This window comes from Anopheles maculipalpis, chromosome 2RL (assembly GCF_943734695.1).
Source record: "Anopheles maculipalpis chromosome 2RL, idAnoMacuDA_375_x, whole genome shotgun sequence".
In the NCBI taxonomy this organism is placed as follows: Eukaryota; Metazoa; Arthropoda; class Insecta; order Diptera; family Culicidae; genus Anopheles; species Anopheles maculipalpis.
Genome location: NC_064871.1, coordinates 72,409,092 through 72,432,843, shown reverse-complemented (window position 1 = coordinate 72,432,843; position 23,752 = coordinate 72,409,092). Strand labels below are relative to the sequence as shown.

The window sequence follows — 23,752 nt, the reverse complement described above, 5'->3', positions numbered from 1 at the left end:
AAACCCCACACATTCACATCATCCTCCTACACGCAGCAACCCCCGTTTCCTCCGTTTTATTGTACGAAATTTTTGCTTTACTTTGTCAACCACCCCAGGTAGGAGTCTGTATGATCGATCTCGCAGTTACAAACGGCAGCACTAATCAATTTTGACAACACTGTTTTATATAGCGGCGCGTGTGTGTGTGTGGTTGTGTGTGGGATTGGTGCTTGATTTTATGCTTCTAAAATCTCCCACAAGATGCGTATTGGTGTCTTTTGTATTGCTATACAGGGCGTTCGGGATAATTTTGACAGTTCCATTTTTGTTTATAACTCGTGATGGAGTTGGCATAGGAAAACAAGCAATACGTCATTCGACAGCTAAAAGTGTACGGAACAAGCAGCGAAAACATCTCGTGATAAAAAAATGCCAAAAAAGAGTACATTGTGGAAGGACGCGACAACCGCCGACACGGTTAACACCCAGAACAACCGGTGGCTGGCTTACTGCCCGGCGGACGTGCCATGGGTGCCGCAAACCAAGTTCTCCCAGACGGTGATGGTGTTTTCCTGCGTGTCATCGGAAGGAGACGGGATGCCGCCCCACTTTTTCGAGCAGGGGCTGAGGCTGAACGCGGATGGGTACATTTCCATGCTGGACACCGTCGTAAAGCCTTGGATCACGAGAGTGGCCAACAGCAGACCGTACGTGTTCCAGCAGGATTCCGCTCCGTGCCATACAGCCTCCAAAACGATAAAGTGGTTGGCGACCAATTTCAACGACTTCACTGCGCTGAATGTGTGGCCTCCCAGCTCCCCGGATCTTAATCCAATGGATTATTTCGTGTGGGGCGCGGTGGAACGGGACACCAACAGAACCTCCAGCAACACCAAGGCGTAGCTCAGGTCCGTTTTCGCGGCCCTACCCCGCGAAACTGTCGCCAGGGCTTGTTCCCGGTTCCGGAGACGGTTGGGAGCCGTAATAGAAGCCGAGGGCGGATATTTTGACTAAAATGAATAAAATACATGGTAAGCTACTATTTCTAAAACAAAAAAAAAAATCCCCCATGATTAATTTTGCCATTAAAAAAAAAATTCTTTCTCCGTAGGTGACTGTCAAAATTATCCCGAACGCCCTGTAGTTAACGATTTAACTTGCAGCTCAAGGTGCAAAGGAAGAGAGAGAAAGAGTGCGAGAAACTACACCTGCGAGAACGGGAGAGACTGAACGACCTAGATGGTGAGAGGTCTTTAGGACTGTTAGTCATCGGCCAAAGGCAACACCGTTTTGACGCGCGCGTTATTTCATCCACATCAGTCAATTAGTTCGAACATAATGCAACATACAGATAAGGGTAGACAAGTAGCGTCTGTGTGTGTGTGTGTGTGTGTGAGAGCGGGAAGACAAAGATCAGCGCCATTATTGTACACGCGCTCGGTGTCTCTGCTCTGCTCGGAGAGCGATATGGAAAAGGCTAATAAGCAACGCGGTTTGACTGTTTTCCATTCTACACGGTGTTTGGTTTGGGCAACAAAACGCGCACCCGTCTTGCCGGTTGCTGACATGCACCATGTGGCTAGCGGTGAGCAAGGGGGGGATGTAAAAAAAAACGTAAAATGAGAACAAAAAGAAACACAAAATGGCCTTTCAACTGCAACTGCACTTCCCTTATTTGGCCGACCGTTGGGTTTGGATGGCGCGGGGTTGATTGCTATATTTCTGCGCTAGTTCTGTTTCCCGAAAACGACTTAAATATGCATTAATGTTCGAACGGGGTTGAAGGGTGATCATGTGAAGAATAGTGCCATTCGCTTCGCAAGGCTTCAGAACAAATAGCGGTAGGCGTTGTGTGCAAATGAACGTTGAAGGTTGAAATAAATGGCTGACGAAGAAGTGATCGCGGTGAAGAAGTGATGGCGAAGAAGGGATTTACGTTATTTCAACTGCAAAAATGAGATCTTTCTTGAAGGAGAAGTTGCTAGAAGGAGATCCTTATTAGACAGGTCATCAGAAATGGGACAGAAAAAGGGTAGCGAATGGTGGGAAAGTCTAGACATGTGATCCGTGGTTTGGTCGCCCATGGAAACGCTGATGATGCTTCATTAATGTGACTGGTCTGCTGTGATTCATCTGTTTCAAAATATTTTTTTACATTTAAATTAAGAAACTGCGATTATTTTATTTTATTTATTTTCCAACGTTTATTCACAGATGAACTGACTCATCTTGTAGCTATCCGCATCCTTCTCATTTGTTTGGGAATTTTTTTCGTAATCCTTTTACGGCACCAATTTGTTGGACACAAAGAGCACGTTTAGTGGAATTTCCAATTACAAATGTATTCAACTTTTTATCTCGATAAATGCATGCAATGTCACACAAATATTTCATTTGATTTTATGCTACACTCTGCATCATGCAAAGGGCAAAAAAGGACGTTTGTTTCTACACCCTGCTGCACAAACAAAAAAATCAATCTTTGTCCCCTTTTATGAGGTAGTTTAGCAGCGCAATACCTACACCGTCATCTTTATAATGACGGTCGTAACAACCCAATGCTCAGACATACACACACACACACACCAACAAAAGGGACAGTTGTTTTATTTGTTGTGGCGTTGCTGTCGCTGTATTGTGGCGAATGGTTCTTTGTACGGCGTTTTGCAAATTAATTTAAAAATCGATCGACCGTAATGTTTCCCCCCCTCGTCCTGTTTTCGTCCGTTGTCTCATCAACACGGTCGCGTGCCACAAGACACGCCATAACCGTAGCCGCCGAGAGTGCCAAGTCAACACAAACAACAACGAAAAACCAAAGTATCCAAAAATGCATTCCACAACCTACGACCTCTTCGCGTGGACCGTTCTCTCACTCACAGCGCTCACACCGCCCCAGTCACGATCGATTCAATGTGCAATCCGCGTATCGCCTAAACCCAGTGTGTTACGGTTTTGGTAGTATTTGTTTGAGCAGAAGCATAAACTTCCGCCCGTCCGCCACCCTGCTCGGCACGGTCGTTTTCGATATCGCGCCAAGAAGCATCCGAAAAAGACTTCATCACCCTTCCATCAACTGCCCATTATCCCTTTCCTGCCCTTAATCGTCCCGAGGACGCGAGCAAGAAAAGGCGAACGAAGCTACAAAGGGGGTGGGAGGGGAAAACAAAACGAACTTAAAATTGCGACTTGACGTCGGTTGGTGCATCACGCCACACGGCAAAGATATTCGTAACCAGCGCGAGGTGCGAGAGCGAGATGGTTGGGGGGAAAAAAAGGGAAAATTGTTCGCACCCTTTCGCGGCTGAAAAAATAAAGAGATAAAGAAAAAAATTAACACCACAAAACTGCAGGAGAAGGAAATAAAGTAGGCCGTGACGTCAGTGTTGCTATGTTTTAGTTTTAAAAATATAATAATGCAACCGCGTACATTCCCGGTTCGGTATTGTAACGTGTGTAAGGTTGTGTGAGTGAGGTTGTTATTTTTGTTTTGTTTTGAAAAATAAAGCATCACAGTAGTTCACAGGCTGCTTTTTAGCATAAACTTCCCCGGGGCAACACTTTGATTCAGCGCTTTTTTGTTGTTTTTCTTTACGTTAAGATAAAGAAAAATGCACTAAATAAGACACAAAACGAAAGAAACAAAATAAAGAATCCTCCGCTCAAGAAACAATTTTCTCGAACAAACGGTATTGGAAGTTAGACCGTGCTTGTTCGGGCGGTTAAATTATGCAGCCAGAGTGAGAGCGATTAAAATAAAATCGACAAGATAAAAAGGGCACTATTGCGTGGAATTTCGTGAGAAAGAGAGCGAACGGCAGCAGTGTATGGCAAACCAGCACAGGGGTAGAAGAAAAGAAAACATAAAAAAGCAACAACAACAACAACAAACGACAACGGAGGCGCGAACACTCACGATCTTCGCTAATCTGCGCGGTTATGCGGGCGAGAGGCAGCAATTGCGAGAGCACGCGTAGTACAACACAACATGCACACACACACATTCAGAGAGAGCCAAAAACTACAAATGCAGGCGGGCAAGGGTAAAAAAAAACGGAGAGTAAACAAACAACCTTGCCCTGCGTTGCATATCCACCCACCCCCAACCACCCGTTCCGACATACTTATGCGGCTAGCCGTGAGTAGCTGTTGCTCGCACTCACCCGCGCGGTCAGAATTCAACCCCCACAGCAGTACAGCACGGAGCGGACGGAGATGGAGCGAGAGCGCACATCTGGCAGCATCATCGTCACCGTCGCGCGTCGGTAACGTCATCAAAGCGGCAAGTATGCAGCGGCAGGGGTGCGTAAGATGATGGCGCCGGCGGGCGGTGTGCGGCTGTGTTTGTTTGGGCATGTTTGGTGCTGTGTGGCACATAAACGAGAGTCAAATTTAAAGAGAACATGATCTGCACATTGGAAAGGGATGGGGGGGGGAGGGGGAATGGTAGATTTTTTATGCAAAAGACGCATGAGCGAGACGGGCGCGCGAGCGCTAGTGCATATAATCCGTCAAAGAGCAAGAAAGCGGTTTACCGAATAATGTTTGAGTGTAGTGTAGCGCTCTCATTTGGGAAAGGTTAGTCAAGTGAGTGGCGTTCGTCGGGTGCACGTGTGTGCGAGTGAACGAGCGCGCACGTGTACCGAGCGAGACGGGACACGAACCCGAACCCGATGAAGCATTCGTTGCGTTTTCGTGGAACGGAAGAGAGTGTGATATTTCCCCGCTTTTTCTTTCCCTTCATCCCCTTCTCTCGCTTTCCACAGCTTCCCGTCGCGACGACGATGACGGCGACGGCAGCACGTGAGAAAAGTGCAAAAAAAGAGCATAAAAGACAGCGCGGGGTGAAAAGAGCGAGAAATAGCGCGCGCTCATCATAAAGGGGCCCTTCGGAGACGGTGGCGAATGGCGGCGGCGGCGACGGCGGCCGACTGTGCTGTTATTGTAGCGAGCGCGCATTAACGGAAGTGTGCGTAGAAGTGTGTAGAAGAGGGTGCCCGCCCCGGAGAGGGTGTGCTGTTGTACGATGAACGATGTGTTGGCTCCTTCTTCTTATTGAGCGGCACGTCGTCGTCGTCGACGTCGATTGTGTGTGGCATCATGCACCGAATCGCGCGCGCCTACGGGGGTATTCCGCGTGATAAACGGATCAAAGTCTCGCAGTCTTGCAACAGAAACCGAACCGTTCGAACACGTGCAGACGGAGCTCTCTCGCGCGCGCCAAATACGTGTGAGTGACCATCATCGTCATCGTCGCCATCGGCAGTAAGCGGTACAAGGGGGTGTGCAGCATAGTGTCTCGTTTCGGGAAAGGAAGTGGCAGCAGTACGTACAGCCACACGGAGCAGTGTGGTGTGACACACAGCGTGCGCGTTTGCAATTCGGTCAAAGGTTACTACGACGGTGTGGTGGGGTGTGATTTATTTGGTGGCGTATTCTTTTTTTTTGTGTTGAGAAGGAGACCCGGGGATTGTGACGACGTGAGTGGTTTTGCAAAAACTGTCTCCCACTCCACTTAACACCCAGTCAGCTCTGAATAGTGTTGAAACTATCTTATCTTCTACACGGAAGATACGATAAATACAAGTGTGTGAGATAACGCGCGTGTAATGTTCGGTAAACAGGGCGGTTAAAGTAGGGTAAAGTCATTAATATACCACCGCACTGAGTTTGATTAGTTATTTCCGTTGAAACGTGGCATTTGGCTGAAAGATCCAAGCAGCAGAAGGAAGTGATAAAGTGTGTGGCGTCGCGGTGTATAATTCGGCAATAATATAAGCCCCCTTTCGTTCGATTCGATTAGCAGAGAGCAGCCGCCGTCTTCGGCCATCATCATCGTTGCCTTCTTGATCTGGCTTGGTTGATGAATGTGACTTGTTGCGAGTGTGAGTGACAGAGAGCGAGAGCGAGTGAGAAGAGAAGCAAAGTGTGCGGAAGAAGAGAGTGGGAGGAATCAATCAATCGGGCGGTAAACGTGTGAAAGAGCGAGCCGATCATCCCCCAGTGTCCGTTTGGGGTTGAGGGTGAATGAGTGCTGTGCGCGCGGGATAATATAGGGGTGAATAATAATTACGCGCTTCTTGGGCCGTACCACACACACACGCACACAGCTGCTCCGATTTTCGGTTTGTCCGGTCCGGGCCGCAAACACACAATACTGGCAAAGGTGGTGTGCGGTGTGTAGTCGCAGCTTCACCTTCGGACGTGCGTGACGTGTCCAGAAAGAAAGAGTGTGTGAGCGGACGAAACGGCTCTCGCGGGTGGTTTTGTGTGATCGACAGATCGCAAATGTCATCTTTCTCGCCCGTTTGTGCGTCATTCGGATCAGATTATTAGCAAAAAAAGGGGGTTGGCAGCAGACCAACGGGCTGAAGGGGCTGGCGGATTGTTAATTGGTGCCGTTAATGTGTGCGTTCGGTGTCATCTCGGATGATCGGCGATATCCGCCCGTGCTTGTGTGTGTGCGCGCATTGGAATGTGTATAAATACGGCTAATTAGTTGTGGCTCGCTATCGAGTGGCTGCTATTTTATTAATTCTAAATTCGAGGTGCAAACTCGCCTGCCTTTTTGTGCGTGCGTTTCATCGGCTTGACGCACGATCAGTGTGCATAATAGGCACGAGAGAGAGAGAGGCACGTAAAATCGTTTTTCGAGTGAGTGTGTCAGCGTCCTTGACGATTGTGTTGTGTTCCGCCTGCAATACAATTCCACGAGATAAATGGTCGATTGGTGAACAAAGTGGTGTGTGAGCTCGCGTCCTTGGATGTAAAAAAACAACAACAACATCGTTTTAAAGGTCACAGTGCGGAATCGGAAATTAGTGATCGAATCGAGTCATCGGTGTGTGTGTGTTTTTATTTCCCCTTGCGCTGACCATAATTTGTATGTGCATGTGTGGTGCGATTATCGACTGCGTAATCAATCCAAGTAGTGCGCGCTCGGCAGCCGTTCTTCTTTCTGTGGCGCGTGGTGTGGAAAAGTCAGCAAAATACGAACCAAACAAGCCCCGGCGTCGATTGTGTCTCGGGCAGCGAGACACAGCGAGCAGCAGCAGCACCACCACCATCATCATCATCAACCATCATCACCGTCCGCTTGCTGCAACACGGCCCCGGACGACGGTGACAGTGGCCCGATAGCAGCGGCAACAAAGACGGCGTCCAAGTTCGAAACGATGGCGGAAGCCCAGCGGCTGATCGGGATATCGTTGGCGAAGATCGCCCAATCGCGGGTCTGCCGTGGTGGCGTTTCGCTCCACAAGAACCTGCTGGTTGCGACCGTGCTGCAAAAGGCGCGCTATATCTTTATGGAAGAAGCGTACCACATCGTGCACGGGCACTACCTGCAGCAGCAGCAGCAGCAACAGCAACACCACCATCAGCTGATGCAGGAGCAGCAGAATGCGGCCTATCTGCTTGCGGGCCACTGTGACAGTGCGTCAGCTGACAGCTGCGATGAGGAGTGCAACGATGCCGGCAACAAGTGCGGTGAGGTGGAGGAGAAGCATCAGAACAACCATCTTCCAGCGATAGGCGGCGGATCTGCTGCCCAGGAAGACGAATTGGTAGATCCGGTGGAAGAGGAGGAGGAGGAGGAAGAAGAAGAAACGTTGTCAGGCGCGCAGACAACGGTTTCCGGTGTTGCTGTAGGTGAAAGCTTACCGTACGACAGTGACAGCACCATACTGCCTACTACGATCGGTGGTTTACCGCTCGAACCACTCAACATGTGTCGCAATAGTGGCACATGTGCGGCGGACGAACAGGACGAAGAAACGGTTGCTGTTGGGGAGGAGGAAGGCAAACAATCAACCGCACCACACGACGTGTCCCATCTTTTCCTGCTGCCTGCACTTGCACCGTGGATGAGTGCATCCGAGGATAAGGAGAACGCTGGTGGATCGTTTCCATTCCTCCCGTCCACGTTTGACGGTCACGACGACGAGGACGAGGAAGAGGAGGAGGAAGACGAGGAGGAAGAAAACACTTGTCAGGATCTGTCCTGTCACCAGCGCAAGCCGGAGCTGATGGAGGAGGAACAGACGCCCGAGCTGGTGAAGCAGCTAGAATCGGCCGTCCGGTCGAAGGGTGCTATGCGTTACTTTGATCTTGACGATCGGCGAACGACGGCAAGCCGGCCCGAACGAAGACGCAGAAGGCATCGTACGGAAGGTGACCATCATCACCACCACCAGGGCACGTCAGTTCCTGCGAAACGTCGCCGTTCATCCACAACCGAGTCTTCGGCGAGCGATGGTTCTACGCGCGCCAGCAATCGTCCGGCGGAAGATGAACGCATCCTTCCGATAGCGTTACTCTCCGCCAAGCGCCTAAAGACGTGCGATTCGCCGCGTCCCAATCCCCTCGCACCGGTCATATGCAACGGAAGTGCCGGTGGATCCGGTCAGCCCCAGTTTTACTCGTCCCCGCACGAAACCATCTGCCCGGGCGATGCGGAAACGTTGTCCGAGTGTGTGAACCAGCAGCTGGAAGCGGAAAATCTTACCACCACCAGCGGTAGCCAGTTCCATTCCAGTCCCGTACAGCAGCAGCAGCAGCAGCAGCAGGCAGAAGAATCTCCCGACGTGGATGCACCACCGACACCCTCGGTTGAAAGTATCGATCGGATAACGTCACTCGTGTCGATCTTTAGCTTTGGCAATCTGTCCCGTTCCGTGTCGACGCCCGACTTTTGTGCCGCCCAGGCACAGAAGGACAGTCGGCCCGATGCGGGCGGTTCACTGCTGACCAGCCAGCTGCAGCATCACGGGCAGCGGGGCTATCTTACGATGACCGTATAACTAATGTTGCTGCAGGCCCTCGATAATGGTGGTGGCTGGAACTACTTCGAGTACTAGGGGGCAGGAGAGAGCAAAGTGGAAACGGGAAAAGCCGGCCCCAAAATGGACGTGATATAGTAGATGTATAGTAGAATGCAGAAGTAATGTTTTTTTTTGTTTATTTTCCTTTAACCTGGAATTCGTGAATGTGCGCAATGCCGTGGGAAGAGCGGGGCGCACGGGTAGTAGTGCCTCTTAATCATAGTAGTATTAGTAGTAACAAGCACACACAAACAACGCAGACCACCACCCCATATGTCGTCGTCATTTATCGTCCAAAATATCTCTTCACAACGCAGTCTGGGTAAGCAAAAGAAGGTTAAACTGGATGGGAAAGCCACTGACTGTGACCGTGCGAAGTCAGGAAAGAGTTTTAGTATTAGTTAGCGCTAAAAATCACCTTATCCGCTTTTCCTCTTTTGACCCTTTTTTCCCATGCTAGGAGGGGAAGGGGATGGAGGGGGGAGGGGGAGGGCTGGTTCAAACAACCACCACCCAGTGGCAAAACGGTACTTTACCATCGAAAACATCACGATCATTAGCGAATCGAACGGTCGGGTCGGTCTAGCCTCGAACTAGGCGAAATGAAGGACGGGTGTGTGTGTGGTGAATGTCCGGATGATTGTCCAGGTGCAGATACATAGAAGTCGAAGAGGAGCCAAAGAACAAGAAGAAGCGATAGGGTTATTTCCTCTCACTACCTGGGAACTCCTGGGAAGCAAACTTCGCTACTAAAACGGTGATCCGATGTTGCGGATGTGCTGCGTGTAGGAAAGAATGAAACAATAGCAAAAGCATCGTGTGCAAGAGAGAAGTGCGGCCTATAAGACTGTTGGAGTGGAGTAGAGCAGGAGCGGGATCGATCGAGCGAAGAGAGCATGCAACATAAAGCAACAATCTCCTACGTCTCTACGTTGGTGGTTTCTTGAGCGTGTGGGGAGGGTGATGTTGCGGTAAGGTTTAGCTGCCCCATTATCAATCGGAGGCATCTTCCGTTCCCTTTTTTTCTGTGTGCCACCCCATTCCCTATCCCCTTAACCCTTCCTTCCCCCACATGCAGTAGCATAACGGGGGAATAGCTGATGCCTCGGAAGACTCGGAGGTGCAGCAAAGAAAATGTATAGATAGACGCATTAGAGTGGCGCTTTTCAAGGAGGGGGGGGGGGGGGGGGGTGCTAATGTTTGTTTGCACAAATACATCAACACACAGCAACAAGAGAAGGGAGCTTATTTAGCTTTGATTTGGTTCGAAAATGGCCGTGCAAAAACGGTTTTTTCAGTCAAATCTAAGGTCGCGGCACGGTTTCTTCTCTCTTTCTTGCTTGCGCTCACGACGCACCCCAATACATATGTATTGTGTTACGGATGCAATAGTGCATTTTCTCTTCACGCACACCCATACATGCACCAAAGTATGCCTTCCCTTGTGTTTAATTGCGAAAAAGGAAGGGGAGATGATGAATTTAAAATGGGGCGTTGGGTGGATTGTGACAAAAATGGACGCTGCCTTTGCTAAGCCCGTTCGCTTACCCATCTATAATGCAGATGGTATCGAAAGAGGTGTTGTTTAGGGTGGGAGTTTTATGCAGTTTTTTTCTTTATTCTTTTTTTTAGCCTGCCTTTTTTTAACGCTGGTTTGGTGTGTCCATCCATCATCCTCTCGGGCTCCTCGTTCGTTGGGAGATGAAAGTTGATTTGTTTTTTTATTTTTCTCACTCTATACCACGATCTTCAATCACCAGCGCGACCGTCAGCAGCAACCGGGAAAGTCCGTTGTATGCAGACGAAAGAAGCAGAAGAGCCACACATAACATACTTTGATGCCTTTTTTTTCTCTACTTGGTTACTTTGCCATACCTTTGATCGCTTGGCGTACACGATGATCGATGATCAATCCGCATCCAAGATTTGCGAAACCGAAAACGGATGGACGAAGGTTTTTTTTGTTTTTGTTTTGTTTTTGAAAGTTGTGTTTCCCGTTGTGAAAATTTGCACACTTGAAAGAAAAGCTGCCGATGATGATCGGAAGAGGAGAGAGAGATTTGCTGGTGTGGTCACAACACACACACACATTGGACGCTTTCGCGAAACACAAATCATTCAAATGGAACTTGATTAGTTTCGAGCGCAGAAGAAATGAAAAAAAAGGGAGGAGAAGAGATTGCGTATTGTTTTTGTTTAACTGTTTTATGAAAGTGTTGCTGATAAGGGAGAAAAAACAACATCCCCAGACATGGGGTGGTGACAGTGAAGGCTGGTGTTTTATTTGAAAGGAAATGAATTTTAATATTTTTAAACCTTTTCTACAAAAAGGGCTTTTCAGGACTTTTAAGCTCATGCGCCGAGGGGCCATCGATAGCTAACTAAGACTTGCTGACACCTCCTAGTTGGATAGTAAAAGTTCTCGCTACAGGGGAGAACGATCCCCTCGGGATGGGATTTGAACCACGGGTCCTGCCGTATGAAAGACCGGTGCCGTTGTTGCCCGCACCACCGGGCCGCACCAATTTTGTGCCGAAAAAACTATATTTCGACATATTGTTTGTAACTTGTCAATGCTTTCTTTTTGTATTTAGTTTAATTTAAGCAAATTTTATCATTCGTTATTTCTATTAAATTATTCTCTCTTTACTTGGAAAATTTAAATAATTAAAAATTATTTTAAATAACGCAACAAACCCAGCTTTGCCGTTTTTTTCACCATTCTCGGCTAAACATCCATGCTTGCCTCCGCGCAAAGAAACATCATTAGCGCGAGAAGCAATAATTGAAAGCAATCATTCGAAGGTGATCGTATAAGCCCCATCCATCGCACCGGATTTGTGGTCCCGCGCACGGCTCACGGCAAGTCAATGAACTTTACCACGGTCTGCCCCCCCCCCCCCCCCCCATACTCGGATGGCTACTTTACCAATCCTTGGCATATGGGCAGAAACATTCACGAACCAGCGAAGAGATGAGTTTTACCAGATCGTGTCATTTTTGTGGTTGAATGATGTGATACGAAATTTCGCATTTGGCTCTCAACTGCAATGTGGTGGGAACGGTGGAAAGTGAAAGTGTACATAAATGGTGGTCCACCAAAAAAAAAAAAAAAAAAACCCTTGGTACCATCGTTCAACCCCACTCGATCTCACCCACCCACATCCACCACCCTGGGTGGGGAGGGAACCCCCCAGTAAGACACTTGTTCTTTTTTTCATTATTTATAAATGCGCCCAGCCAAAAAGGAGAAGGGAATGTAATGGATTTGTATGTAAGGGATATGATGCCGTAACAGAATCACGGAATCGGATTGCTTTATTCAATTCGCACGCGATCGATCGTAGGCTCGTTCGTTTTTTTTTTTGGATATATCGGTCGGCACCAACTGGATGGACAATCATCGGCAGGATTAGATAGTTTGGTTCCCCTTCCCCGCTCGGTACCGTTCCCAGCAGACTTTTCCACTCCCCCCGCACTCCACCAATCGTCCTATCTATTGCGTAACATGGCGCGGGTAACATTTCTCACCCCGAACGACCCAATCACACGAGACGAGCGGTGTGTTTTTGCTGTAATGTGTTCCGCGTTTCGCGTTCGCCTTATGAGATAGGTAGCAGCAGCACTAGCCCAACATGCCACTTAACCTAACAAGCCCAAGCCGCCGTGTGTGTGCTGTGCTGCTGCCGTAGCCTTTTTTCCCCTCTATTTTTGGTTTATGCAACTCATCATAAAAAAAAAAGCCGAAGCAACCGCTGCTTGACTGCTCGCTCACTCATAATTAACGTGTAATCGTCCGGCATTAGAAGGAGCGATGTAACAGTGTTGGTGGTTGGGATTTTTTTGGACGATACAGGGCGACAAAGTGGGCAGACAGCTGAACCAAACTTCTCCATAACGTTTGAAATATCTCTGCTGCACAGTAGAAGAAAGAGGAGAAGAAAAGCGGATGGGGTCGGTTCTGTTATAATTATTTAAACAAAACACTGTTGAATTTAAATCATGCCCTAACCTTGCATTGGAGGAACAAAACAACAAGATTTCATAAGCACGGATTTGATCTATTTCGTTTCAATTTTGTTATGACTATTAAGGTAATATAATCATGGATGCAATAAGCAAACTTTGCTGCAAAAAAAAAAAAAGCGAAATAAGGAAAACGTAGGTAGGTGCGAGCTGCTGAGCCACAATCGCTCCATATATGATTTAAGGTGAATTAATTTGAGCTGACTCTGTTCTAGGAGTTGTATTTATATTTATCTGTGTTTTGTTATTGATTTGGAAGCGTATGTGTGAGAGAGATGGGGTGGCATGAAAAAGAAAAAGTTATATAAAAAAAAACAAAAAAAGAAAAAAAAAATTAAATATAAAACAAAAAACTTCTCAAAACTAATAAAAAAACACACACCATAACGTTAAAAAAAGGGGGAAAAACAGGTGACGAAACTGTACTAAAAAAGCATATAATGGTAAATAGTTTCGAGAAAAAAAGATAATTGGGGTTTAAGTGTAGCTGGTGGTGTAAGTTGAACTTAAAAAAATAAAACAACAAAAAACATAAAGCGATACGAATTATATATAAACATATATATATATACATCTCTAGACGTTTATTACGCGCGTGGGTTGTAGGATAAGAAAAAATATACATTCAAAATAGTAGAAGGGAAAATGCGATTAGAAACAATACTGCACAACACATGCTCTAGCCAGCTTAGGGATGTTAAATTAAGGTCGATGCGTTTCTCCCAATTTTTCCATTATTACCCCGATATCAGAAGGCAGATCAGAAGGCAGGTGTAAGTAAGATGAGCCCAAGGTGCTAACGATTTGTAAAAAAAAAACCGGAAACGTTATTGCTATTGTGTTTTCTTTTTATAAAAAGGGTATATACTGCTATTATTATGCTATTCTCTTCCTATTATTTTTATGATTCAACAAATGATGATGATGCTGCAGATGATTAAGATTATATTCATTGTACATATTAATCGCTCGTACACGCGCTGTTGGACAGACAATGTGAAACCAACACACACAAACAACACAAAACTATTAACTAGTACGGTATTTGTACACCAATTGCCAATTAAGCGAGGTACGAAAAGAATGTTTTAATATATATTGCAAATGGCAACCGAATTGCTGATAATCGAAGAACTGCTTTAAATTCTTTTTCTGTATGAGTTATTTTGAGATAATATCACATTAATGGGAGAATTGATAAAAAGTCCGAAAAATAATCATTTTGTCCAATATATAATTATGTTGACGGTAGCTTTATACATAAAATTTGCCTATTAAATTAAATTACTACACTTCATAACGATCATTTCAAATTTGTCATCCACGCGATCGAACGGTGTGCAGCGAGATGCTATAAAATCAACTACAGCTGAAAGTGCCGTTCCCAGAGGGAAGCATCATGACAGCACGCCGAACACGCCTGTCAAAAACACACGCCGGCGTTTGTTGTTTTTCGTAAAAAAGTGGCAAATTTTTGCTTCTCCCGTAGGAATTTGCAAACAGTTTTGTTTTATTTGCCTTCCTAACTAAAAGTAGTCTCCATCAGCGTGCGTAAATGAGATAAACAGTGTGAGCCCGTTGTACCAACTGTGCTGGGGAGGGAATATTGCAAGGTTTCCAGCATGTTTTCACTGTGCAAGCAACCGCACGAAGCGACAGCGGTAGAATTTTCGCTAACGTGCCATTTCTTTAATCACAATGAAAAATCGCTCGTTACCGGTGGGGCCAACGTGCTCAAGGTGTACCGTGTCATCCCGGATGCGGATCCGGCCACTAGAGATAAATACACAGGTAGCCAATCATACCAACTTGCTTGTCACCGTTCACAGGGATGCTAAACGACGGGTGTGTTTGTTTTCTGCTTGCAGCATCACGTCCACCGAACATGAAGCTCGAATGTGTGGCCTCGTACCGGCTGTACGGTAACATCAAATCCATGCAATCGGTATCGCTTGCCGGTTCGTTGCGGGATGCACTGTTGATCAGCTTTCCCGACGCGAAGCTGTCGGTGGTACAGTTCGATCCGGACAACTTTGATCTGAAAACGCTTTCGCTGCATTACTTCGAGGATGAGGACATTCGGGGCGGTTGGACGGGCCATTATCACATACCGCTGGTACGTGTCGATCCGGACAATCGGTGTGCGGTGATGTTGGTGTACGGCCGGAAGCTGGTGGTGCTACCGTTTCGGAAGGATAGTTCGCTGGATGAGATTGAGCTGCAGGACGTAAAGCCGATAAAGAAAGCACCGGTACAGCTGGTGGCGAAAACGCCCATCCTAGCATCGTACATAATCGAGCTGAAGGATTTGGACGAAAAGATTGACAACGTTATCGATATACAGTTTCTGCACGGATACTACGAACCTACGTTGCTGATACTTTACGAACCCGTTCGAACGTTTCCGGGGTATGGTAGAGAGAAATTTTCTTGGTGATGGAGTGATTTCGGAAACATTTAGTATAATCACAATGTTTTATTCTTCTTTTTTCTGCAGTCGAGTCGCAGTACGCTCGGATACCTGCACAATGGTAGCACTATCGCTAAATATCCAGCAACGTGTTCATCCCGTTATTTGGACGGTAAATAGCTTGCCGTTCGATTGTATACAGGCGATACCGATCAACAAACCGATCGGTGGATGTTTGGTGATGTGCGTCAACTCTCTTATATACCTCAACCAAAGTGTTCCGCCGTACGGTGTTAGTCTCAATAGTAGTGCGGATCATAGTACTAGCTTTCCCCTGAGTAAGTATTCGCAGACTTTATTTAACCTTCGTTTTAATGGCCAAAATACACCCTTACCTCCATATTACCATTCACTCGGGTAGATCATACATTTTGTATTTGAATTTGCATTCAGAGATTACCAATTTTCGAACAAAACTGTTGGCAGCGATTAATTGCTCGTCGTAGATGCAAGGAGATCACAGCTTTGGAAGTGAAAAATTAAAAGAAAATTATATTAAAAATTCTCTACTCAATACTATTAACTCCACAGAAAAAAGTTTCATTTTTCGTAAAAAGTTCTTGCAATTACGATCAGATACGAGCAGTTCTAAAAATATAAGATTTATAATACGTCAAAATACAAACATCCATACAAAATGTACGACCTACCCGAGAAAGGTGGTTATCGAAAATAGGGATATAAATTGAAAATTAAATTAAAAATATTAGAGTAAAGATAAAGACCACAAAACAAAACAACAAATCCGCTAATGAAATGCTAATTTCCATTCCAACAGAACCACAGGATGGTGTGCGGATCAGTCTGGATGCGGCACAAGTGTGTTTTATCGAACCCGAGAAGCTGGTTCTTTCGCTGAAAGGTGGCGAACTGTACGTACTAACGCTGTGTGCCGATTCGATGCGTAGTGTGAGAAATTTCCACTTCAACAAAGCGGCCGCCAGTGTGCTAACGAGCTGTGTAAGTTTGATCGCTTATAAATAAGGGGAAGGAGGCGAAATTTACATTAGAACTAGAACTACCAGTCATTTTGAATGGTTTTGAATTTTTAAAATAGTGAAATACGTTTGGAAAATTTTAGACCCAAAAAAATCTAACATTTATCAGCACATCTAACCAATCCTAGCGTGGAAAAATGAAAAAAAAGGATGCCTAAAATTATAAGAATTTTCCCCCAGTATTGATCGTTCTAGTGTTAATGAAAAAAATTCTTTCTATTTCCAGATCTGTGTATGCGAGGATGAATATCTGTTCCTTGGTTCCCGGTTAGGCAATTCGCTGCTGTTACGATTCAAAGAGAAGGACGAAAGTTTAGTAATAACGATCGACGACAGTGGTGCCGTGGAGAAGGAACCGAAACGTCCCCGAATGGAAGAGGAAGAGCTGGAGGTGTATGGGAGCGGTTACAAAACGTCCGTTCAGCTAACGAGCTACATTTTTGAAGTGTGCGATAATGTGCTAAACATTGGTCCGATCGCACACATGGCTGTGGGGGAGCGTATCCCGGAGGAGGATGTAGAAAATCAGCCCGATGTGCAGATTCAATCGAACAAGCTCGATATTGAGGTGGTTACGTCGAGTGGACACGGTAAAAATGGAGCCCTCTGTGTGCTGCAGAGTTCGATAAAACCGCAAGTTATTACAAGCTTTGGAATGTCCGGATGTGTCGACGTTTGGACGGTGTTCGATGAAGCGGTAGGACGCAAAACGGAAGATGGACCTTCGACGCACGCTTTCATGATACTGTCGCAGGAAACGGGTACGATGGTGCTGCAGACGGGTGACGAAATTAATGAGATTGAAAATACGGGCTTTGCCACCACTGTACCAACGATCCATGTTGGAAACATCGGGTCGAATCGATTCATCGTGCAGGTGACAACGAAATCGATCCGTTTGCTGCAAGGTACGCGACTGTTGCAAAACATTCCGATTGATCTCGGATGTCCGCTGGCGTCCGTCTCGATTGTGGATCCGTACGTGTGCGTCCGATCGTCGGAGGGACGCGTGATAACGCTTGCGCTGCGCGAAGGCAAAGGAACGCCTCGGTTGGCGGTGAACAAAAACACCATCAGTACAACGCCGGCCGTGGTCGCGATCAGTGCGTACCGGGACGTGTCGGGCCTGTTTACGAAGAAGATCGAGGATGTGTACGATCTCAGCAAGGGGGGCGGTGCATCCGCTTACTCGAGCGGGTTCGGCTCGATGAAACCGGAACCGCACATGAAGATCGAGGACGAGGAGGATCTGCTGTACGGTGAGTCGGGACGCTCGTTTAAGATGACTTCGATGGCGGATATGGCGATCGCGGGCAAAGGTGGTGGCAATGCGGACTTTTGGATGAAGTACATGCAGCAGGTAAAGCCGACGTACTGGTTGTTTGCGGCACGGGAAAATGGAACGTTGGAAATCTACTCCATGCCCGATCTGAAGCTTGTCTATTTGATCACAAACGTTGGAAACGGGAATAAGGTACTGTCGGATTCGATGGAGTTTGTACCGCTGCCGATGGGGAAGGGTGCAGGGCAGGAGGAAGCAAGCAGTGCGTTTGGGACGTCGTTTGGCGTGTCTGTGTCGCTGCTGCCGAAAGAGATACTTATGGTGGCGTTAGGGAATTATGAATCACGTCCATTGCTATTTATACGACTCGAGCACGACCTGCTGATATATCGCGTGTTCCGCTATTCGAAAGGACATTTGAAATTACGCTTCAAGCGTCTTTCGACTAGTGTCACGTGTCCTGTGTTTAAAACTGTTCCCGCTCGGTTTGCCAATCTCGAACCACCTGCAACGGAAGATGGCGCTGCGGCCAGTGATTCAACCACAACCAACGGTCAACTAGCGACAAAAGTGCTGTACGAAAACATTTCCATGATTCGCTACTTTGCCAATGTGTCTGGATATGCTGGAGTAGCTGTCTGTGGGGAAAAGCCATACTTCCTCTTCCTGACCGCACACGGCGAATTACGATCGCATCGGTTGTATGCACGCACGGTTATGAAAGCATTCGCCCCGTTCAACAACGTCAACTGTCCGAACGGATTTCTTTACTTCGACGAGCAGTACGAGCTAAAGATTTCCATCTTTCCGACCTACCTTTCGTACGATTCCGTGTGGCCGGTACGTAAAATCCCACTGCGCAGCTCACCGAAACAGATCGTGTACCATCGGGAGAATAAGGTGTACTGTGTCGTGATGGATGCGGAAGAAATTTGCAACAAATACTATCGCTTTAATGGCGAAGACAAGGAACTGACGGAGGAGAACAAGGGTGAACGATTCCTCTACCCGATGGGGCACCGATTTTCGGTGGTGCTCGTTACACCGGCAGCTTGGGAAATTGTTCCCGAGACATCGATAAACCTGGACGAATGGGAGCACGTGATAGCGCTGAAGAATGTGAGCCTAACGTACGAGGGTGCTCGCTCGGGGTTGAAAGAGTACATCGCTGTTGGGACGAACTTCAATTACAGCGAGGATATAACATCCCGTGGACGATTGCTACTGTACGACATTATTGAAGTCGTACCCGAGCCTGGCAAACCGCTAACAAAGCATAAATTTAAGGAAGTGATCATCAAAGATCAAAAAGGCCCCGTATCGGCTATCTCGCACGTGTGCGGCTTTCTGGTAGGTGCCGTCGGACAGAAGGTGTACCTGTGGCAGATGAAAGACGACGACCTAGTCGGTGTGGCGTTCATAGACACGAACATCTTCGTACATCAGATGGTATCGATCAAATCGCTCATCCTTGTCGCGGACGTGTACAAATCGGTCAGTTTGTTACGCTTCCAGGAAGAGTATCGAACGTTGTCGGTTGTGTCGCGCGATTACCATCCACTCAATGTGTACCAGGTGGAGTACGTGGTGGACAACTCCAACCTCGGGTTTCTCGTGTCGGACGATCAGAGCAATCTGATCACGTACATGTACCAACCCGAATCGCGCGAATCATTCGGTGGACAGAGACTGCTCCGCAAAAGTGACTACCATCTCGGGCAGCAGGTAAACGCCATGTTTCGGGTGCAGTGCGATTTTCACGAGTCCGACGTGATGAAGCGTACGCTCAACTACGACAATAAGCATACGACGTTCTTCGCAACGCTGGATGGTGGTATCGGGTTTGTGTTGCCGTTGCCTGAAAAAACGTACCGACGGTTGTTCATGTTGCAGAACGTGCTGCTAACGCACAGTCCACACCTGTGCGGTTTAAATCCAAAAGCGTACCGTACGATTAAGCAAACGCGCAAACTACCGATCAATCCGAGCCGGTGCGTAGTGGATGGTGATCTGGTGTGGAGCTTTCTGGAGCTGCCGGCGAACGAAAAGCATGAGGTGGCGAAAAAGATCGGCACACGCATCGAGGAGATTTGCTCGGATTTGATGGAAATCGAGCACGTAACGCATGCATTGTAGTGCGAGGTAGCCATCATTTATGTATTAGGGTAGTAGTAACAATCGTGTAATGTATAAACCGATATAATATAAAACAAAGCTGTAAGACGTATATTTGCTATAATCTTTTTGAACGAACGGTGTGTTTTCTGGTTTTGGGGGTGAGCCTGGTCTGAAGATTTTACAGGTTTGGTTGTTCGGAGTCATTTTTATGACCTGGCCAATCCACCTGAACCAGGCGAGTCTAATTCGCTGTATAACGGGGAGATCACTGTACATCTTGCACAGCTCGTTACAGTTAATTTGTTAATTTATTTATTTATCAGTTCAACGGACCATAGTCCTCTTAAAGCATCTAAAACTATCTTATTTTAGAATACAAAGTACAAAAAGCTGACTAAAACAAAGACGTTAACTAGTAGTACACGGACTCACGGAACGAACACAACGCGGCTCGTGTCAGACTTGAAATTACCGAAACGAGTGCGGCATTCCTCAACGTCTAGGTAGTCTTCGTCTAGTTCGGAAAGTTGTCGCCGGGACGTAAAGGCTAACTGCAGAGAGTAGAGCTGGCGTTTCGATCCGATTGTCCAAAAGGCCTGTTACAAAGGATTTCTGCGTGTTATAGACAAGCTGTCGCAACGAAACTAACCCGAGAAGCTCACAATGACCGCTATAATCTACGGGAGTCCATCAGGAATCAGGAATTTTCGTTGGATGGACTCCAAGCGAGCTAGAGACCGAGTAGCTGTAGGCCACCACACTACGGATGCGTACTCTACGACTGACCGGACAAGCGAGCAGTAGAGCTTTTAAGCCGAAGTCGGATCACCTAGGTCCTGCGCCAGTCGCTTTAACAGGCCAATAAGCTGGTTATCCCTTGTAATTATGCGCTTTAATTGGTCATAGAAGCTGAATTTGTCATCCAGGAGCACTCCTAAGTTCCTGACACAACGTTTACGTTCGATGAATGCACCATTCAGGTGGTAACCATAAAGCAGGATGTCACTCTTTGCATTGACATCTGTTTTCCTTCTACACTTACCTCTCGAACGCGACTAAGTGTATGATTATAAAGATTTCTGCCTTAGCCTGCCTGCCCTCTTTAATCTCTTAACTGTATTGCTGTACATGTTCCAATTTGTTTCGCTCCTATTTGATCATTATTATTATGTGGATTTTGGATAAGGTAATGGAAAGGACGGCCATCGAATGGTACCTAGACGTTGTTGGTACCATCCAGCAACGTTGTTGGATGGTAAGCCCTTAGTACGGGGAAACAGTGCGAATGGAATTGGAATCCTAGTCTTGCAGTGTGAAGCTGTGTCGAACCAGTGGCGGATTAACCTATGCCTTATTAAGAGCCTGGCGTGGCTAGGGAAAGGACCCCTTTAGTCTTAGAATCATTAGCTTTTCTCCCTTCCCATCAAAGCAGCAGCCCCCCTTCTCACCACTCCTTGCGGCTCACCCCGATCGGACCAAAAAAGAGCGAGCTGTTCCAGTGAGGCCATGGGGATCCCAAAAAGTTCTGGAAAATTCCGCCAGAAGGATTGCCGGTGAACGTGGTTTGCAGAATGTTGGAAAAGTCTTAACATTCACGCTGCGATACCTTTGAATCAAACCAAACATATAGAAGCGGAGTTTTGGAGCTTTACAGTGGTTCAGGAAATGAATGTATGTAAAGTTAACTTAGAATAGAAAGTGGATTTTGATATATAGGACGCAAATGCGTTACCTTCAGCTGCCAAATGTGATCTCATTCCTGGAGTGATGACTTGTTTCTGCATAACCATTACAATTCGTCCGTCCAGATTTAGTGTTGAGAGTCTCGTATAATCTTCGAGATCCAGTTTCACAGCTCAGTTACGGTTACCTTTGTACGATCAGGTTTCCTAATCGTCTCACTAGGTCACGCCGGCCATTTAATGGCTTACTAGACTGAAACCACGTAGTTGGATAGTCAGTCCTATCCTCTACAGGGAAACGGTTCGGATTGGATTTGAATCCCCGGTCCTGGCGTGTTTACACCAGCACAACTGTCGTCTCACCACCGGGCTGCGATCTTAAAAGCATTTACCATGAACTATTATTGTACCAGAAGGATTACTCACGTTACTCGAGTGTCGAAGAAAACTTATTGCAGAATATACTTGTGATATATGAAGGCTCCTTTAAAAGGACGATCAAAACGAAGCCCATTCGAAGAAGTATGTTGGTTTTGTTTAATTCTACTTTATTGTACAAATCAATTCACATTACATATTACATTTTCTGACCAAAAGTTGCAGCTGTTACAGATCTGTTGCGTGCGTTACGCAGTATCCTAACCGTGGTATTATTAGCAAAGAAAACGTTACCTAACATCGAAACCTTAACCTAATCGATCGATCGATTGCATAAGATATTATGATTATTAAGTTTACGAGTGTTTGTATCTGTTTGATTGTGCTTGTGTGTACATGTGTAATTACATTAAGAAAAGGCACTTAAATCACATGAAGTTATTTGTAGATTTTTCATTGCTTTTTGCAAAACAAAACTTACAGCCTACCAATTATGCTCCTCGGCGGAGCTACCCAGACACCGGTGGTAGAAATATGTGAGACATAAACCAAAAAATAAAAACACTTTTGTGTAAACGTTTAATTACAGTGTGGCCATTAACGCTATACTAAGGTGATTATAAAGGCAACGAACATTCTTTTAACTTAATTTGCATTACCACACTTAAGTGAAGATTCAATGTTACTTGCTGTAGGCCTGGCAACGATTCTTGCCCGTTTCTGACGATCGCCAATTAACCGTTGAAAAGTCTACGATGAGAAAGTGAGCTCTGTGTTTCTCATCGACGACTGTTGATCCGGTTGCATCGTCCTAGCAACTGCTATGGCTCTTTCTCGCTCTTTCCCTTAACAATAACTAGCAAATTAATAGCGGGGACATACATCCCTGTTTGTAGTAATTTCCTTTTTGCATCTAGCACTATTTCAAATATTGCAACGATAGCCTAATTTTGTCGTTCGAAAGCGACATTTCGGTTCGTGAGTTGAACCATTTATTTAACCTTACTATCTAAATGCAAGAGCATCGGTTTTACTCGATGAAGAGATATGGTGAGAAGCATCCATTTTGGAGAAGAAAAAAAAGGTGAGATAAATGTGAAGAGTAGAAAAGCGCACACGCAAAGTAAGTGATAGGGTCAAGAGATATAAGAGAAGACATCTTACTAGCTACGCATCTTACTTATCCCTAAGCCTTAACCTACCGTACGGGTTTCTGCTATACCTAGTTAACGATCGTGTTTGCTAACCTAAGCATGTAATGTTCATAGAACTTACAGTAAAAATATATCATAGATATATGGGACCGAAATTACCGATTCTGCCATTGCGGCCAGGTGCCCGTAATACCCGGTGCACCCGGAAACCAGCACGCCGCAGAACGGTAAGCAATACGTTAAAAAGTAAACGATTAAGTGTGGACATCTTGGTGCGCCATTGCACACGCTCGCGTCATCTCAGAGTCACGCCGCGGAGCACAAGGGGCCAGAATACTTCCCGGCTCATCGTCTCGGCTCTGGGACGCTCTGGACTGAACGATGTAAGTGGCGAGACCGTGGCCGGACATGTCCGTGAACAGCACACTGTTCTGATTCTTCCTCTGCAATCGGATCACCTCCCGGTGATCGCCGATCGTGGCGAGCAAGAACAGCAGAGCAGGTGCTTGTTTTGTGTGATTTCGACGAGAGATTACAACCTGATGCTCGATCGTTTATCCTCAGCAAAGCAACTTAACTTGACGTGAGGATAAGCGTAGCGGATGTTTGTGAACCGGTTCTCTGTCTCTGTGGTGCCATTCTCAGCTGACTCAGATGGACGGTAAGTAATCACATCATTTTTAAAGAATATTATCCTAAAGCTCATGTCGTCCGATGTGCGCGTATCAACTGTCGCTTTCGCTCGGCCGGATAATCCGTTCGGGTTAATACTACCCAAAAAACGGATATAGTCCGCATACCGTTGTGCGGTTAGTTTTACATACACGTACACACCGGAAC

The 23,752-nt window shown here is 46.5% G+C and overlaps 3 protein-coding genes across 3 annotated transcripts in view; 2 read left to right on the top strand and 1 right to left on the bottom strand.

Moving 5' to 3' along the window:
* LOC126556345 (signal peptidase complex subunit 3) overlaps positions 1-23,752 on the bottom strand; it is a 586,951-nt gene that overhangs the window by 235,095 nt on the left and 328,104 nt on the right. The gene's annotated exons all lie outside the window — the stretch shown is intronic.
* LOC126556052 (uncharacterized) lies at positions 6,890-8,838 on the top strand. Its single transcript, XM_050211227.1, has one exon. The coding sequence runs from the start codon at positions 7,158-7,160 to the stop codon at positions 8,781-8,783; it is 1,626 nt and encodes a 541-aa protein (XP_050067184.1). The 5' UTR covers positions 6,890-7,157; the 3' UTR covers positions 8,784-8,838.
* On the top strand, positions 14,419-19,716 carry LOC126568761 (cleavage and polyadenylation specificity factor subunit 1). The gene is made up of 5 exons (XM_050225367.1): positions 14,419-14,621; positions 14,699-15,239; positions 15,328-15,578; positions 16,079-16,260; positions 16,525-19,716. The coding sequence occupies exons 1-5, from the start codon at positions 14,453-14,455 to the stop codon at positions 19,714-19,716; spliced, it is 4,335 nt and encodes a 1,444-aa protein (XP_050081324.1). The 5' UTR covers positions 14,419-14,452.

Coding starts and splice junctions, on each gene's coding strand:
- LOC126568761 (XM_050225367.1), top strand. CDS start 14,453: ATGTTTTCACTGTGCAAGCAACCGCACGAAGCGACAGCGGTAGAATTT. Junction 14,622..14,698: donor CACTAGAGATAAATACACAG/GTAGCCAATCAT, acceptor TTCTGCTTGCAG/CATCACGTCCACCGAACATG. Junction 15,240..15,327: donor CCCGTTCGAACGTTTCCGGG/GTATGGTAGAGA, acceptor TTTTTTCTGCAG/TCGAGTCGCAGTACGCTCGG.
- LOC126556052 (XM_050211227.1), top strand. CDS start 7,158: ATGGCGGAAGCCCAGCGGCTGATCGGGATATCGTTGGCGAAGATCGCC.